This window comes from Cyprinus carpio, chromosome B3, assembly GCF_018340385.1.
Source record: "Cyprinus carpio isolate SPL01 chromosome B3, ASM1834038v1, whole genome shotgun sequence".
Lineage (NCBI taxonomy): Eukaryota > Metazoa > Chordata > Actinopteri > Cypriniformes > Cyprinidae > Cyprinus > Cyprinus carpio.
Genome location: NC_056599.1, coordinates 23547938 through 23567600, shown reverse-complemented (window position 1 = coordinate 23567600; position 19663 = coordinate 23547938). Strand labels below are relative to the sequence as shown.

Below are 19663 nucleotides of genomic sequence, written 5' to 3'. Positions count from 1 at the left end.
CCATTTCTCTGGGTTACTGTGTTTCCCTTTGTCGTTCTATTTCTCTCTTTTTCCTCACACACACACACACACACACACACACGACAGTGAGGGGGAGCCTGTGAATGACAGATTGCTGAACTGCTCATATGCTGTGTGCCTCGCTGGAAGAGCGTGAGTCACCCCCCCACACACATATCCATACACATTTATGTGCGTTTATCACAGACGCATTGAGTTAAGATCATCAACATACATCCACGCATGTTTGTGTGCATAAGCATTAGTAGACTTGATGACATGACGATTTAAATAAACATAAATATAGATCTCCAGTCCATAATCATGATGAGAAGCTCTCTGAAAACGACGCGCTCCGTAAGCGCGCGCACACGCACCCCTTTTAAAATATAATGACCGTATTTAAGCGGCTTCTGTCTGTCGGTGCGAGGGTGAATGTGTCAGTGGTGGGTGAAAAAAATGGGTCGGAGGTTTGTAATCTAACAAAGAAAAGCAGAGAAAAACAACGCTAGTTGCTACTGACTAGTGACTATACGAGTGTGCATAGTTAGAATAGCAAAGCTTGTAGCAAATGAAAACAAGGTTCAAATAAACTTGGCATTATCGACCAGATTAATTTATCACGTAAATAATATGGCTAATGTTAATTCAATATTTGGCACAGGGTTTGCTGCCTTAGACCTAAAATAACCCTTTCTCTTGTTTATCTGATTGGCAGTTTTCTTTTTCAGTCTAATCTTAATAATTTTCCATATTTTTCATGATTGTATTCCTACATTCCAGTGTTTGTTTTCAATAAGCAAATGTACTTACCTTTGTAAAAAAAAATTATAATACTGCCACTTGATGTCCAATATAAAATCTAGGTCTCGAAGCAAAACCAGTCGAGACCCAGTTGTGTTTGATGTCAACGTTTATGGGTTTAGCAGTAACAGACCATCAGTTATCAAAGATAATTGCTTCATAAATCAACAGCGTCCTCTGCTGGCTCACACCATCTCTTACGCGACAGCAGAATGTAGGCCTTGCTATGTATTTCTATAGAAGTTACATAACAATTACCCAATTGAAATGATAAATAGAGCACATCAGTATTGTAAGATAATCAGCTTATGAGAACATGCTGGCAGGCGAATGATGAAATTTAAGAGGCGCTTGGTGTCCGTTGAAAATAATATCGATCTATAAAAGCATCCACGAACAGCAGGGTTATGTTTGGAATACAGTGTTCTTTCTGACAGACAGAAGAACACAGCGTTCACAGCATAAATATCTTTATTCTCTTTGCTTAGACTGTGATTTTTGCCATGTACTGCAGAAATAGTGTTGCTGTTCCATTCTGAGTGCGAGAGTCTTGTGACCTTGATTATCAGTTAACTTCATGATCTGTGTGAGAATTTATGCAAAGAAATAAACACACATATATGTGACCCTCTCTGTGAAATCCATGATTGATTTCAACCATTAATTTCACTCTGATTTTAATCTTTGACATGGCCTTACTCAGTTGATATTAAATAAATCATTTTCACAGTATGTTCTTTACCTTATAAGGGTATGATACCCATATACATATATATATATATATATATATATATATATATATATATATTATATATATATATAGTGCTGTCAAATGGTTAATTGCAATCGATCGCATACTATTTTCTTTTTTTTTTACATGTGTCTGTACTGTGTATTTTTAGTATTTTAATTTTATTATGTAGCCTATTTAAGTTATGTATTTATGTTATGTTTATATATGAAATATATTTATAAATTAAATTACATGAATATACATTTTCTAAATATATACTGTATGGGTGTGTATTTATATATACATAATAAATATACACCACACACACACACACATTATGTAAACGAAAACTTTTATTTTGGATGCGATTAATCATGGTTAATCCTTTGACAGCACTTAATCATATATATATATATATATAAATATATATATATATAAACTTTTATTTTGGATGTGATTAATTACTTGACAGCACTAATATATACTATACACACACACACACACACACATTTGTATAAAAAAATGAATATATCATCACAATAATATCATCTTAGCCAATGTTTGATTTGTAGAATCCACATAATAGCCCTGTTGTGATAGTATTGGCAGAAAATGCTACTTATTTTAAATAAGGCATATTTTCCCCTTTCCTCAGAAACCCTATGGAAATGTACCTACCAGCAGGAAGTTCACTGTTTGGTGAAAGTGCCCAAGTGTTGCCAGCACTGAACACATTGGTGTAAATGCTACAGTAGAATAGTCAGTATAGAGCAACAATTGTCCTGGCATCTGAGAGTTAAGAAATGTGATTAAAATTAACAGTTTCTGCACAATTTTCCTTTTTTTCACTCGGCCTAATAAGTAGGCGCCCTTTTAATCACTGTTCTCAGGTATGAATTCACTGTAGTAACTGTGACACATGCAATGAAAACAAGCACCTAAAGTTTTGCTTGAGTTAAGAGTTTAAAAAAACTGAAAAGTAAAAGCACATTTTTTGGACGAAATTGGCTGGTTACCTACTCATAGCTTACGCCAGCTTTTCTTAGCCTGAGCGCAATTATTTTCCCTGTGAGAAATTTTATGCAGCCAGCCAGCAGTAATCAGCACATTTATGGGCTGTGTTTATTTTTGCAAAGGGGAAAGGTTAATGTTGCTCAAAACTGTGGGAAAGGAATTGACCCTAGGAAAACCAGGCACATTTCTGACTCATGTACTCATAATGCACGAAAAGCATGTATGTGAGTGAGAATGTGTGTGACAAGCACTCAGGGCAACACACTGAATGATCTGACACTATTAAAAAATGTGCTGCGGGGTCCAGTGGAGCTGAAATCCTGAGATACGTGAGCAGGCTGACTCATATATGAGTCCACACACACATAACTTAATATATATTAAATTCATCGTAAAGAGACAGTTTTGTAATGTTACAAAAGATTTCTATTTCAAATAAATGCTTTTTTTTTGTGATCAACTTTTTGTCTTTTAGTTTTAAATATAAAATAAATGCTATTCTTTTAAACATTCTATTAATCATAGAATCTTGAAAAGATGTAGTGTAGTTTCCACTGAAATATCAAGGACAAAATTTTTTTTTGAGCCGGATATCACCATACTGATTTCTGAAGGATCATGTGACACTGAAGACTGGAGCAATGATGCTGAAAATTTAGCTATTCCACCACAAGAAAGAATGTACAATTTATAATATATTAAAATAGCAGTTATTTTAAATTGCAGTTAAAAAAATTACACCTTTTCTATTGTATTTATGATCATAAAAGACTTCTTTCAAATGCAAAAAATACAACAAAAGTTATTGTGAATTGTAATAATATTTTACAGTATTACTATTTTTACTGTATTTTTGATTACATAAATGCAGCCTTGGTGAGCATAAGAGACCTCTTTCAAAAACATTTAAAAATCTTTTTTTTTTTGGTTAGAAAATTACACCCACACCCACACACACCAACATTTATTTACAGCCCCATATATTTGCACCAGCATGTGGCCTCAGGACATGCACAGAGTGAAATATGAACAACACAAATAAAACGTGTCTATGTATAATAATGTGTATGTGCTTACTCAAGATGATTAATAAGAACAAGACTCACAGTAATATGTATCCCTTTTAATACTGCGAGCGTTCGCATTAGATTAGTGATGGTGCAGAATATACTGCCCTGATCCAATGTAATTTACTCGCACTACGGCACAAACAAACACTGTGCTCATTTGCATACATTTTCTTTGGTTAGACTGACATCTTAAAACACAACAGAAATACACAAGAAGAGACCATAATGGGTCCCATGGCTATCACTTTAAAAGTGGTGTTGATTAGTACTGCCTTTGTGTAACTAAAATTACTAAATGTGAGACAAGTGACATTTACAAGCAAGACCAAAGCGCATAAAATAGCATATTATCATACCTATTAACACCTTGCGTGAAATTCGCAGCTGTAGATAACATCCTAACCATCTGGCCCCTTTTACACAGGCATCAGATATAACGCAATTCTCGTCAGAAGAAATATGTCACTGATAAAACGTAAATAAGCAGTGACGTCTTTGGTGTGAGACATTGACCTTAAAATACTCTGTAGGATCATGCAAGCATCAAGACAATGCAGTTCATATTCTCCATATATATTAGAGTATCTCGGTACCTAATCATATTATAACGTATGAAAATCTCTGCATATTTTTGACTTAAAGCTACAATGTGACACAGAATAAAATATAACATTATTATGTTCTCAAGTAAGATCGTAGGGAAAAAGAACTTTGGAAACATTTTCTCATTCTGATCCAAACTTTACACACTCAATTCAACTCTAAAACTTTACCTGTGTACCCTCCGTTCAGAGAAAACAAAGCAATCTTCAATAAAAATGGCTGTGAAGCAGGCTTAAACCTGGGCGCTCTGTAGGCAGTTATGGACCCCAGAGCTGGAGCTCGATGCTGTTCTGTTGGTTTTATACCACCTCCACGTAGTTAGCAGGGTAAAGACCCTCTTTCCCTCCGTCCATCATGCCTCTGCACCAACCCTGATCATCCTCATCCTCGATCTTCAGAAACTCCTCACCTGAACACACAAACATCAAGTGTCACGTACATCATACAGACACATAATATATGAATACACAAACATAAACAGGCACAGCTTACCTGCTTTGAAGGACAGTTCATCCGTCTCCTGTCCAGCGTAGTCATAGAGAGCTCTGACTCTCACTCCTCCAATCATTACACTGAGACAAGGAGGGAAAACAGACAGTCACTAAAATAAGCCCCTTCTTAAAAATGTTAATGACCACTCCCTACCTGACCAACTGACGCGGTCCACTAAATCAGCAAACAAGCCTTTGCTCTTTTCTAATGCAAATGTGTGGATAGTTTTAATCAAAACTTGGTTGTTGTCTTTTGTTGGATAATCATGAAAGCCCATTTTTTCCACATAAGAAAAAAATCATGCTTTGGTTAATCATTAGGAGAAAAAAAGTCTAAATTGTGACATACTAATTCATAAGACACAATAAATCGAAAATATGACACTCATAATTATGAGATAAAAAAATCCCAATGATGAGATTAAAAGTCATAATTATTACACGTCAAAATGATAACATAAAATAAAGTCCTAATTATAAACAAATCTAATAATAATTTACACTATGCTACATTTTTGATCTTTACTCATAATTATGATTTAGTATCTCATAATTTTATCTTGTTTGCTATAATTATATGACTTTTTTGTCATAATACAAATTTAATCAAAGCATGTTTTTTTCTTATGCTGCAAAATTAGGCTTCTATTGTAATACATCATAGAAACATAACAATCTATTAAATAAAAAATTAAATATAAAAACTAAACCAAAAACAACAACAGAAAAGAAGGATAGTAACGGAAGCTTATGAGGATTTTAGGGTCCATTTTTTCCACACCTGCCTAAAAAGGATACCAAATACTATAACATTTTGGACTATTACTGTCCTTGGATAGGTTTAAACAGGATTTATCCATAAGTACTAAAATTTGTTGTTAGCCAGTGCTCTTACAATACATAGAAAAGATAAAAGCTGATTTAGTCCCTTTTTTAAATCTTCCTGAAAAGTTATGAATATGTGCCACCTATCATTCGCAGATCATGCAGAAGCACATAGAGCATTAGTAAGAATTTGCTGCAAGGATGTTGATGTTACTAGCTTAGCATCAATGGGCCTCATTCATGAAACATTCGTAAATATATGACTAAATTCTGAATAATTTGTGTGTAAAACAGACCTCCCCGAAAACTTTTCTCCGGGTTCACAAACGCTTCCTAAACGTCAATTAGTTTTTATCTAATTTGTTAATTAGTTGTGAATGCTCATTCACAATTAGCATAATCCCCGCCTATAAATTACAGCTACCTAAATTGCATGTCCAGGAACACAGTGGAATATTCTGGTCTGCTTTCTCAGGTATATTGCATAAATTCAAAAAAGACTAATAGGCCATATGCCTAACAATAAATATTCAATAACGTGTGCCCACCAAAGAGTTTTTAGCCATCTGAAAAAATGTCAGGCTCTCTTCTGTAAACGACCAGCTGGCAGCGTTTTTCCAGCTGACGCTTTAGGCTACATCCACACGAAGCCAGAGCTTTCCCTATCTGATCTTTTTTTTTCCACCCCCCCCCCCCCCCCTCGTCTCAAGAAATATCTGCATCCACACGAAACCACAAAACGGTCACAAAACAATGTAGTATACATGCCAGACCAGCATGTGGCGCTGTAATTCTGCCACAGAGATACACTACAAACGGATAAAAATCCTTGGACTATGCACGTAAACCTTGCGCGCGCTATACAAACGAACGTGGAAGAAAACATTTATTAATCTGTGTTAATGTTAGTTAATCAGATTTATCCACTCTGGGACTCGGTTTTAGATGACATCATCGTTTCAGAAAATATACGGATTCACTGTCCACACGAAAACGCAAGGGCAGTGTTTTCAGATTTATCCACTCTGGGACTCGGTTTTAAAAAATATCGGTTTCACTCTTCCAAAACGCCGGATCCTCCTGCGACTGGTTTGAGTTGACTGTGATCAGCATTTGCCTCAATGTCTTACAATACTGCATAATGATTGACTTTTGTAAAGAAAAACAGCCAGAATCTTGTGCAATGGCACAATTCATTCCAGTACTGGATATAATGTTTGCTTCTGTATTTTACTGAAAAATCACTGTTCAGTGGCCTACTCATCCCTTGTCAAGCTTGTCTGAGCAATATTAACTGAGGAGACTGAGCTTTGCAACAGGTCAATACACAGCAGCAAACAATAACAGGGCCTGAAGTTCAAAAAGGCCCAGTTTGGTTTGTAGTGAACAACAGTCAGTTAGCTTAGCGCTGTGAAGCCCTACAGCAAATATCACTGTAGTAAACTGACCTTCTCTCCATCACTACTGCTTTCTGCTCCACCTCCTTCTTTCCCTTTTTATGCTTCTTGTCTGGAGTCCACTCCTGAAATAGAAAGAGGGTGAGAGATGGAGTGAGTGAGTAAAGGAGTAAATGTAGGTTTTGGCACAACAGAACGCAGTCTACTTGAAGACGTGCCGCTGTGAGATACATAAATATCACATATAACAACAAAGACATCACTTTAACACCCTCAAGAATGCATTAACCTCAGAACTGTACTTTTTTTGTTTTTGCTACGGAGTGATAGCAGTGTGGCTAACTGCACATTTCTCATCACAGATAATCCACCTTATTTTTACCAAAAGACCGGATGTGATCATTCGTAACTTGAATGTGTGAGGCTTCCTATGCACAGGCGCTTCTAACTGTACAAAAACAGTCACTTATGCTGCTTGATCATATACAGTCATTTCAATTATCGTAATACATTTATGCTTCTAGTTATTTACCTATAGCAAATAATAAATCAGAAGTCACAGAAAAGACTTTACTTCTGTATTTCCTAATAAAGTGGAAGGGTCCAGGTAACAGAGGTCGTACTCTTTTAACAAACAAGCCAAAACACCCTAACAACTGCATAGCAATACAATGGCAAACACCCACGACACCCTAACATTTTCTTTAGAAAATGTAAAAAGTAAGTTTTAGCTAATGTTTGTCGATGTAAATGTATTTGCAATATAAACCGCATGTATTTACCTGGAACTGAGGCCAGTCGGTGGGCATACCTGGCCCGTGTGTATTCTTCCACCAGCGCAAATCTTCCTGCTCGCTGATGGACATCAGGGTGTTATGGAGCTCATTGTACACAGCTTTTACACTAACAGAGTGAGAGAGAGAGAGAGAGAGAGAGAGAGAGCACTTTTATGATTTACTCATTGTGAGTAATACTGAAATGGACAGAAACTGAGATTTGACCAGTATAGTATAACCGTTCTCACACACCTCTCATTGTTGGTGACATCCAAGTGTCTGTGAATGGACAGGAAAGCCTGTTTGAGGAAGCTTATCCTCTTTCTCTCCTCCTCCTGCGACTGGTCAAAGATCGACTCCATTTCCTCCATGTAGCGTGGAGCATAACGTGTCACTTCCTCAAGAATCTTCTCATAGCGGGCTCGCACCTGTAAACAGGAATTTGCAGCCAGTTAGTCAATAGTCAGATGTGTTATGTGTATGTGCCACTTCAGATTGAACTGGATTTCAAATGCAACCTCAAAACAATTTTTAAATTAAGCAGTTATTTTTCAACAATAAAAAACAATGGTTAACTTTTTATACAGAACTATAAAAAAGATAGCTTTATATAATATATTAGTACAAATGCTGTTGTTTTGAATGTATTGTTCATTACAAAGTCTGAAGAATAAATTAAGCAACACTTTTAAATGTTGATAAGAAGAAATTTTTCTTGAGCACCAAATCAGCATTAAAATCGGAAACATTTATTTTAAGCTGTAATAATGTTTCACATTAGAAATGTTTCTACTGTATTTTTACTCAAATAAATAAAAAACACATGGATCCTTAGAACAGGTCAGATTTCAAACCAGGTCTTGAATGACAATCAAAAATGTCCCAGGACAAATAAGACTAGATTTACACGTAAAGTATTAGGGATTACTAAATAGTTAGTCAACACAAGTACAGTCTCTTTTCTCTTTTCTGTTGCATGCTGTAGATTAAATCCTTGATCATTAATCTGTGCAGTACATTGAATGATTTCACTGCATTGTTATGAAGCTTGTAAATGTAAACAAAGATTTTTCTGCTTCCTTTTCCTGACTCGGATGATAAAAGACTATTTGAAAATCTGTTCTTTTCTTTCTCTCTGTCTGTTTCTTTCTGACAGTCTCCCCCACACAGCACTCACTTTCTCTGTCTCCTGGTGAGCCAGTTCAGTCTCTTCCTGGATCTTCCTTTTCTCGATGGCAATGTCAGGGTTGCCTTGGGCATGGGCCTCCCGCTCACGAGCCATGTGTTCCTTACGGCAAGCTTTGTGAAATGCTGACTTAGCCTTCTCTAGCTGCCACAAAAAAACAAAAACAAAAAAAACACAAATTTAGATTCATGTAGGCCAGGGGTCAGTATTGCACACTCCTTCATTTTCAAAAATTCCTTATTCAACTATTAACATATGTAAGCATTTATACAGAATTTTCTATTTTTTTTGTCCATACAATACTGTGTACAAATAAAATGAGTGAAATTTTAACCCCAGAACTGCATTGCTTGCATTACCTTCTTCAGTCTCTTGGCCCAGGGCTTCTGAGCACGTGAGAAACCAGTTTCAAAATCCTGGGACTCCTTGAAACCTCCAAATATCTTCTTATGGAAAGTCTCCTTCTGCCATGTCCGGATGCGATCTCCATCCTCTGACACCAGAGAACGACAGATGGAGGAGTGCAGTGAGGAGAGGCGGTCAGCAGAAGAGAGGAAGCACTGCCAGGCTCGTAACAGAGAGCCATAGAGAGGACCTGGACAAAGATGAAGACAAACATATTTATGAAAGAAATGAAAGCTTGAGAAATGAATGAGAACTTCTTCATCAGACACTAAACTAAAGATGTGAACATCTCATATAAAACACAGGTCACAGCTCCTTAACTATATATGACATATGAATTAGTCTCTTATATTATGCTCAAAATAGCCTACTACTCATACTAATCTTTTACAGTGTGTAGTATGTATACACACAACGGTATGCATTAAAGACCCACATTTGAATAAATATTGTAACCCACAATCCATTGCAAATTTGATTATTCATTTCCAGTGGTGTATAAAATATCACTTTCTCCTTCATATTATTTACATATTATTTGACCATTCTGTCAAAACTGAACTCATTCTTAGACTAAATTTGATCCAATAAAATTCTAAATGATAATTTTTATTCCTCAGACGAACAACATAGTAAAGTCACATGACAACATTATAGCATACGCTCAGGATAGTTCATTAATAAAAGGGAAACAATCTCAATAAAACATTTATTGTTATTTACTGCATACTATTTTTAAATATAGGATGCAGTATACAGTAAGCAATATGCTTAAAAAATTTGAAAATACAAAACAATCATATTAACACTGAACTTTAATTAAAATAGAGACAATAATTCATGTCACAATCATTTAGCAAACTATTAGCATTATTGTAATGTTGTAAAGTAAACATATAATATTTATCATTTTCTATTATCCATACCGTTTTTTAAATAACATGCAATATACAGTAAGAAATGCACTAGTATTATTTTTTTAATTAATTCTAAATTATGTTAAAATAATTTGACATTTGATTGAAAATTCAAAATAATTTCATTATTATTATTATTATTATTATTATTATTATTATTATTATGTTTTAATCACAATAATAGAATCAGTCAACTAATCGTTGATTGTTCCTCAACTTATTTAAATAACAATAAGGTCATGTTTAAAATCATTTAGCATTTTCAACATAAATAAACCTCTCTCTCTCTCTCTCTCTCCCTCTTTCTCCCTCTCTCTTTCGGCTTATTCCATTTTACTTAGAACTGTTGTAATGTTATAAAAAAGACAACATAAATAAACGTGGCAAATCATTTACAATTATTTACTATTTTGAATACTAAATGTGATATAACATGCAATATACAGTACATACTGCACAATATGCAAGAAGCAATACATTATTTGTTCAGAGCATCTTGATCAAAACTGCAGTACTCACTAGCATCCACTAGAGGTTTCCACTTGGTACTCCACTCACTAAGTTGCTGCGCGTACTGTCTCTCGACCCTGGCCCTCTCCTGGAAACACGCCACTATATCATTGCACGCCTGGAACGCATCTTCGGTCCTCTTCACTGTCTGGTGGTAGTTCCCTGGCTGAGACACAAAACATGGATAAACTGTAAGGTTAATTGTAAAATATTGAGGGAAAGGAAAATGAAAGACTTGGCGCTAAAGGTTTATAGGCTGTTTAAGAGGTCAAGTGTGAGGCATTTACTGTCAGACACAGGGAAGATGTCCCTCTCTTCTCTAAGGGACTGGCCTCATTTCTTTTCCAGAAGGGTCACTGGGTTTGTTTGCTATGGACTGGACAAGTTATCAGTATAGCGTAAGGATTGTTTCTAATATAAACGCCTGAAGACAACATGTGGTGTGGAAAACCAGAGCACAATTCAAACATTATTCCCTGAAAAAACAAAACAATCTGTGACTTGACGAGTACCAGCGAGTCGAGAGAATTCAGGCCACGGTAAGTGGGGCATCACATGGACAGCGCAGTGAAAGGGGTTGATTAACTGTAATAACACAATAAACGAGAGAGAATGAGGGAGGAGGGCAAACACAATGACATTTCCAGAATGGGCGTCTTGTTTGCTGATGTGGAGCGTGTTCTTCAATTTTATTAGCAGCTCCCCCACAATTTTATCAGTTCATCTCTCTCCTCTATATCTTCCTTCTGTGTTATTCTTTGTTGGCTCTTCCTCGTTCTCTCTCTCTCTCAGCTGTGGTTTGCACCACGTATTTTTCCCAGTCTGAGAAAAAAGTAAAAACAGCTGAGGAATCTCAGCTCCGGCCAAGAGCGATTGCAGAGCAGCACCTGCCAACCAATCAGAGAATCACAGAAATCAAACAAATAACACGATCCCCTGTCAAACGGAATATAACATTCAGCTGGACTCAAAGCTGCACCATATTTCAACAGAAAGCTGTTTTACTGAACAGACAAGTCTATTTAAAAAGTCAACCCTGTTCAACTCTGGCCGAAACTTTCTGCAGTTTCTCACAGCAATCTACAGCCAGTGCTGTGGCTGACCAATCACAGCATCTAGGATGAACACAAAAACCCTACAGCGCTCAGTTCTGGTCAGCGGCCAGCCAATACAAGGTAGGACATGCAACAAAACCCTTGCAGGGAATAGCAGTGTGGTTGTTGTAAACTGACTGAACATCATTGGTCGGAGCGTTTCACCCGAAACCGTAGCACTGGCCAAGCTCCAGATGGGATGGCAACTCAGCAAAAAGAGCTGAGGCTAAATAGAGAGCTGAGGAGAATCTTAAACAGCTTCATACGGCTCTCAAAGAGCTCTAGATGTCATTGATAATAACAACAAATCACCACAGGAAACTCCATAAATATTCATCAGATAAACTCACCAACAATGTATATGTGGGATACTATTACATGCATATTCAGTTACTGTAGATGCAAAATTACTTTTTTTGCAATGAAAATACATTTTAATGATAATTAGGTTCCAAAAAATGATAGTAAAACCCAAAAGTAACTTACTTACTGGGACCAGCCAACTGCCCCCAGGAGAAAGAATATAAATGTATTTGTGAGCCTGGACCACAAAACCAGTCATAAGGGTCAATTTTTCAAAATTGAGATTTATACATCATCTGAAAGCTGAATAGATAAGCTTTCCATTGATGTATGGTTTATTATGATAGGACAATATACTTAGCAAATAAAACTATTTGAAAATCTGGAATCTGAGGGTGCAAAAAAAATCTAAATATTGAGAAAATGGCCTTTAACGTTGTCCAAATTAAGTACTTAGCCAATGCATATTACTAATCAAAAATTAAGTTTTGATATATTTACGGGTAGAAAAATTACAAAATATCTTCATGGAACATTATCTTTACTTAATATCCTGATGATTTTTGGCAAAAAAAGTAAAATCGATAATTTTGACCAAAAGTTGATTTATTACATAAATCAAATTCAAAAAGTGCTGGTCATATAACTAGAATATCATCAAAAAGTTGATTTATTTCATTAATTCCATTCAAAAAGTGAAACTTGTATATTATATACATACATTACACACAGACTGATTTATTTCAAATGTTTATTTTCTTTTAATTTTGATGATTATAACTGACAACTAAGGAAAATCCCAAATTCAGTATCTCAGAAAATTAGAATATAACTTAAGACCAATACAAAGAAAGGATTTTTAGAAATCTTGACCAACTAAAAAGTATAAACATGAAAAGTATGAGCATGTACAGCACTTAATACTTAGTTGGGGGCTCCTTTTGCCTGAATTAATGCAGCAATGCGGTGTGGCATGGAGTCGATCAGTCTGTGGCACTGCTCAGGGTGTTATGAGAGCCCAGGTTGCTCTGATAGTGGCCTTCAGCTCTTCTGCATTGTTCGGGTCTGGCATATCGCATCTTCCTCTTCCCAATACCCCATCGATTTTCTATGGGGTTAAGGTCAGGCAAGTTTGCTGGCCAATCAAGAACAGGGATACCATGGTCTCTTAAACCAGGTACTGATAGCTTTGGCACTGTGTGCAGGTACCAAGTCCTGTTGGAAAATTAAATCTGCATCTCCATAAAGTTGTCAGCAGCAGGAAGCATGAAGTGCTCTAAAACTTCCTGGTATATGGCTGCGTTGACCTTGGAACCTCAGAAAACACAGTGGACCAACACCAGCGGATGACATGGCACCGCAAACCATCACTGACTGTGGAAACTTTACACTGGACCTCAAGAAATGTGGATTGTGTGCCTCTCCTCTCTTCCTCCAGACTCTGGGACCCTGATTTCTAAAAGAAATGCAAAATTTACTTTCATCAGAGCACATTACTTTGGACTACTCAGCAGCAGTCCAGTCCTTTTTGAAGCGAGACGCTTCTGACACTGTCTGCTGTTCAAGAGTGGCTTGACACAAGGAATGCGACAGCTGAAAACCCATGTCTTGCATACGTCTTTGTGTAGTGGTTCTTGAAGGCACTGACTCCAGCTGCAGTCCACTCTTTGTGAATCTCCCCCACATTTTTTAATGGGTTTTGTTTCACAATCCTCTCCAGGGTGCGGTTATCCCTATTGCTTGTACACTTTTTTCTATCACACATCTTTTCCTTCCCTTCGCCTCTCTATTAATGTGCTTGGACACAGAGCTCTGTGAACAGCCAGCCTCTTTTGCAATGACCTTTTGTGTCTTGCCCTTCTTGTGCAAGGTGTCAATGGTCATCTTTTGGACAACTGTCAAGTCAGCAGACTTCCCCATGATTGTGTAGCCTACAGAACTAGACTGAGAGACCATTTAAAGGCTTTGCAGGTGTTTTGAGTTAATTAGCTGATTAGAGTGTGGCACCAGGTGTCTTCAATATTGAACCTTTTCACAATATTCTAATTTTCTGAGATACAGAATTTGGAATTTTCCTTAGTTGTCAGTTATAAACATCAAAATAAAAAGAAATAAACATTTGAAATATATCAGTCTGTGTGTAATGAATAAATATAATATACAAGTTTCACTTTCTGAATGGAATTAGTCAAATAAATCAACTTTTAGATGATATTCTAATTATATGACCAGCACCTGTATACCCCAGCGACTTAAGACTGGCTATGTGCTCCAGGGTCACATTTAATAAACAGATTCAATAATATTGTAATGAAAATCTGTTTTCTTTTGGGTTTTCAATAGGCTTAGGGGAAAGAAAATAGCATTACTCAAAATAAAGACAACAGTGGTGAAGAGAAAGTCTTCTTCAGTGTGATGCAGTAACAAGTGTAGGCCTATGTGTGAGGAACTACTGTAACATCAATTTGCCCCAAGGGGGCCATCTCTGTAATAAGTATACTGTAAATCACTTTGGATAAAAGCAACTGCTAAATAGCAGCTTGCTATTTACTTTCTTACTAAATATATTGTACGTTTGAACATGAGCATGACAGTTAATAGTGCCTATATGTAATTATATATACAGCATCACTGCATAATTACCATTATTAGTATCACAAGAACCTGTTAGAAATATGTTAACTACTGCACTAATATAAAACAGAAAACTAAATGTTAACATTTCGACGCATGAGCAAATGCACCTCATTTTTGCTCATAGGGTGATTAAAGTTTAACACAGAAAGACATCTGAACCTACCAAATGTGAAAATACTACAGAATTGCTACAGTCTGAAAAATACAACATTTATTAAAAGTCCCTGTGTTCTGCATGATTCCCAGCAGCACTGGAGAGCAGAGAAGCAAACCAATTATGGAGCTGAGAGACAAAAGCTGAGCTAATTAAAATGGGTGGAGGCACAATGGATGAAATTTATAGACTGAGATTAAAGGTTAAAGAACCATAAAAACATGCTGCAGTAGTCTCAAAGAAGTAAAATAGACTTCACTCAAATATTAATCTTCATTTGGCTAATGTAGGGTGTTCAGAAGCTTTTATGAAGCGTTCCAACTTAATGTCCAAACAAATCTTGTCATCTATTGTTGCTCCAGCTGTTTAGCTGTTAAAACCAAGTCAAGCTACATCATTCACATGCATTTCTTTCTGCTAATGCATACATAAAGCAGAAGCGGATGGTATGAGTCTGAGTCATTGCTGTCTTTCCTCCCCCTCTCACTTACCATCCAGAAGCTCTGATTGTTGGCATCCTCAGGGCCCGTCTCTGCCGAGAGCGTTGACATGATGGAGTCTGGAACAGAGATATGACAAGCAGCATTTAAAGGTGCACTCATTTTCCTCATTAAAAACAGTTAATAGTAGTAAAAGTAGTTAATAGTTCCTTTGAAAAAAAATTAAAATCATGGAAGCTGCCATGTTGAGATCACATGACAAGCAAAATACCATGGAAGCTGCCATGTTGAGATCACATGACAAGCAAAATACTAGTCACTTTACCTCAGTAACCCCCCCTTTTACTGCATACTTTCATTTGTGGAATAAATTTATTCTTGCTGACTAACGTATATTACATTTCTACAGCGGCACTGATAACTAAAAACATCTGTTTTTGCATGATGCTGCATCCACACCACTAGGTGTCGGTCCAAGTCAAAAATGCCTGGTGCATCAAATAGTGCAACAAACAAAACAAAGTTAGAACAAAATTTCTAGTAATTATTTTTCTTTGTTTAGCTGTGAGAATTAGAGGTCAGTAGTTGGGCTAGTACTCTCCATTTGACATGCCAGAGGGACAAATGGCTGGAATTTATTTCTAGCTTGTCTTAACAGGCAGACAACAGTCAGATATGTGTGACAGAGCTGAATCGCGTACTGTGTCTAATAGCATGCTTGGAGGGTGTTGTGCTTTACAAGCTTTCTTCTATTTAAACTACAGTTTACGAACTGCATCGGAAAGTGCGTGGATCCAACAAACAAGTTTAATGCCCTTTAAGTCTAGTTCTTGAAGAAAGGAGGATAGTTATATACAAGGTTGTTAACAGAGGATCAAAGAGCTTTCTGGATTAAAAAAAAATGAAATGACTCAAAGCAGATGCGAGTGTTGAAGTGGGTTATAGACAGACAGATAGTGCTTAATACTCTCCAATGCTATCTGCCGTGATCCAGAGCGCTGGGCTTTGACATTTGAGCCATCCCAAAATAAACATGGGGTGAAAGTTCACCAACACTAACACATACTCAAACACACACAAATACACTAGTTCTCTTCTGAAACCACACATGTTGATGAGCTCTTTGACACACATGCTTGCAAACACAGGCGCATGTCTGAGCTGCCCTGAACACACATGCTACAGACAGCACAACATGCCTGTAGCCATTTGTTTCTGTAAATGCAATAAACCACATTTTGTCACAAGACATGGAGAGAGAGAACAAGATGACAGAAGGGAAGTGCATGAACAAGCTGTTATTTGTCTGTCTTTTCTACTTTCTCTTTCCCTCTCAGAGAGTTCATCAGCCACATTTTCTCTTCCTATCGCCTTTCCCACTGCGGGGGTCATGGGTATAGTAAATCACTCTATATTTGAACTTTAACCTCACTTCCTGTTCCCCCTCTGTTCCTCTCCCTCCAGACAGTCTTGTGCTCTCAGAGAATATGAGCAGGGATGAGCTTAAAGGGACAGTTCACCCAAAAATGAAAATTCTCTTTAATTTCTAACGCTCTTGTTCTTTTAATTCTATTTGATTTTTTTTTGTTTAAGGCAAAAAATGTGGTTTGTCGAACAGCCAATGAAGCTTATAAAAGCCAAAAGCACCATAAAATTGGTTTATTTGGTTCTTACAGTATGTTTCAAGTCTTCTGTAGCTTTGTGTGAGGAACAGACTGACATGTATGTTATTTTAAGTTTTTGGGAATAAATTGTTAATTTAGTTAGGGGGGAAAACATCTGAATGAATCATTCATAAACCAGACTGATCCAGTTCTAAAAGTTGCGATGTAACGGAAGTAATGGCAGATCTTTTCTAATTTTGTGCCATGCATCAGAGTGAAACAGATATGAAAAGATTGATGCAGATTTCTGGTGAACTGTAAGGAAGAGGCTGGGTTTATGCAGACTCAGTGATTGGAGAAATTCTGTCATGCACTAAAAGATTTAGATTTGACATTTTGATTAAAAATGATAATAAATATAAATAAATAATGCACTTTTACACAAGTTTAGAAAATTAAATGGTTTCACCTGCATTCACAACTGCATGAACAAATCAACGACATTCATCAAAATTTTTCCCTGTTTTGTTCCAAAGAAGACAGAAAGTTATGCGGGTTTTGAAGCAACATGAGGGTGATTATGTAATAACAGTATTTTCATTTTTTCCACTGTTGTCTGTTTGAATTCTATCTTTTGTGTGAAGTTAGCCTAACAGTCTCCAGGGAAGTTTAATCTTCATAAACCCATCTCTGTTTATTCTTCATAACCCAGAATAAAATTGCAATTTTATGTACAATTAAATAGAAGGACGAACAAATCTGCTTGACTGAATAAAATGATCACTACTTGGAGACTGAACAGTAGAGGTACTCTTAAACATCTAAGAAAAACAACACATAGAATTGCACGTTATACAGAATAACATTTTGGAAAAGGACAAAATAGTACATTCAAAATGGAGATCAAAAACTGTTTGAAAGTTTTGAAAGATCCTGTAACTGGAGAGGAGGAAATGACCCATTTCTCTGAAAATATCTTCATGACGTTGCTGTGATTCTCCCTCTTCTCTCCTCTTATTTTCTCTTTTCTCCCCCTTTTCAAAGCCCCTCAAACCCCCATACCCCTCACCCACCCTGGCTCTCTTTTTCTCTCCTCCCCCTGTCCCCGTTTTGAGTGTCACACATAACTCAACACACACTGAAGAAATATATAGCAACTTATGAATGCATCAGACAGAAATAGTATATGAATTCTGCAGAACTCATCAATGCAATGTGATCTAACCTGACACAAGCATATGAGCAAATAAAGTAGGATAGATGAAAAAAGAACACAACAGACTCACCTCTTAACTTTTTCAGGGAAAGTTTCCTTTTAGTTCACACTTTTTCTTTTCTGAAGTAACAGACCACCCCTTTTCTTCTGGCTTTTCCACTTCTGAGACCACCATATGGTTATGGTGTGTTCTGGACACACTCTTTCTTCTCCTCTCTGTCTTTGACCCGCTGTCAGTGTTTAATGAGGTGGCTTCCTGTCACTTTCTTTCTCTCCTCTTCTCTCCTCTCCTCCCTCTTTCCAGATCCCCCTCTTTCCGAAGCAGTTGTGGGCGACCAGACTTTTCGCTCTGTGGATCATACTACATGACAACACTCCTCCCTCTCCCTCTCTCTCTTTCGCTCTCATTTAAACACAGAGTTGCTCCTCACAGTAAAGTGGTAATGAAGTGGGTTCAGTCCAGACAATTAGTCATGTTCATGTCAATTCAGTGTGTTAACTAATGTTAACAGATACAACTTTCGAGTTTAAGAATGTATTAATAAATGCTGCGGAACTGTTGTTCTTTTATTATTTGTGTTAACTAATGTTAGGTTTACTAATGGTAACCTTATTGTAAAGTGATCATATTCTGTGAATTGTTGACTTTTGTATAACCAATACATTTATTTCTAACACAATTTACCTCAAAAATGCTTAATCTCCTAATTCCCATGGTCTCCGGGGTCCACACAACAGCTGCCTGGCACTGGCACATCCAGTGGTTCTTAAGGAGGGAAAGGGAGGGGAGACGAGAGAAGACCCTCAGATTGTGTTGAACAAAGCTCTGTGACTCAGTATTACAAATATGGCAGCTGTTGTACACACTGACAAGAGCCCATCCCAAATATCTCTGCATGCATGGTTCAGTTATATTTTTATAGTCTCAGGAATAGTAGCCTAATAGCATTTTGAGAATTAATAATAAACCATCTCTGTTCTATTTTTATGACAACGTGGTCATAATCGGTGTCAAATATCCTACCCTCACCATTTTGCACAGAATCACATCACATTTTACATATTTACTGTATTACATTTAGCTGCTATAAAACAATACTATATATATATATATATATATATATATATATATATATATATATATATATATATATAAATTATATGAAAAACATACAGTATTATTATATTTTAAATAAATAAACAAAAATACATATAAGTTCAAATAAAGTTTAGAAATATCGTAAAAGACTGTATAGTGTCTATTGATCCAGTGATTTGTTTCTTGCTTTTAAAGGTCCAAAACCTGTCTGCGTATACAAATAGCTTTAAAAGTATACAGCTCTTGTTGAACCAAGCAAAACTGTTTAAATCTCAAACTACTAATATAAAGTAGCCTACTAGGACTGCTACTCCAAATTTACAATTTCATTTGGAAATGTACAATTTAAAAAAAAAAAAAAAAAAAAAAAAAAAAAAAAGCAGTG

The 19663-nt window shown here is 36.4% G+C and overlaps 1 protein-coding gene across 2 annotated transcripts; it reads right to left on the bottom strand.

Annotated features, from left to right (window-relative positions):
• Window positions 1–3659: 3659 nt before the first annotated feature.
• LOC109057841 (protein kinase C and casein kinase substrate in neurons protein 3-like) lies at window positions 3660–18988 on the bottom strand. 2 transcript variants are annotated; one of them, XM_042720309.1, is made up of 11 exons: window positions 18865–18988; window positions 18250–18528; window positions 15411–15478; window positions 10741–10897; window positions 9259–9494; window positions 8891–9043; window positions 7966–8141; window positions 7720–7840; window positions 6989–7062; window positions 4717–4796; window positions 3660–4633 (listed from the first exon to the last, which is right to left on the bottom strand). In XM_042720309.1, exons 3-11 carry the CDS (start codon window positions 15468–15470, stop codon window positions 4524–4526), a joined length of 1167 nt encoding a protein of 388 aa, XP_042576243.1. In that variant the 5' UTR covers window positions 15471–15478; window positions 18250–18528; window positions 18865–18988; the 3' UTR covers window positions 3660–4523. The 2 variants fall into 2 exon arrangements, with proteins under 2 accessions (XP_042576243.1, XP_042576244.1); XM_042720310.1 differs by lacking the exon at window positions 18865–18988 and having other exon boundaries at window positions 18250–18547.
• Window positions 18989–19663: the final 675 nt, after the last annotated feature.

Bases quoted from the DNA above. Each gene is read 5' to 3' on its own strand.
- LOC109057841 (XM_042720309.1), bottom strand. From the start codon at position 15,470: ATGTCAACGCTCTCGGCAGAGACGGGCCCTGAGGATGCCAACAATCAG. The intron at 8,142-8,890 runs GTGAGTGCTGTG...TCCTGTTTACAG, and splicing joins CTCACCAGGAGACAGAGAAA to GTGCGAGCCCGCTATGAGAA. The intron at 7,063-7,719 runs GTAAATACATGC...TTTCTATTTCAG, and splicing joins CCGACTGGCCTCAGTTCCAG to GAGTGGACTCCAGACAAGAA.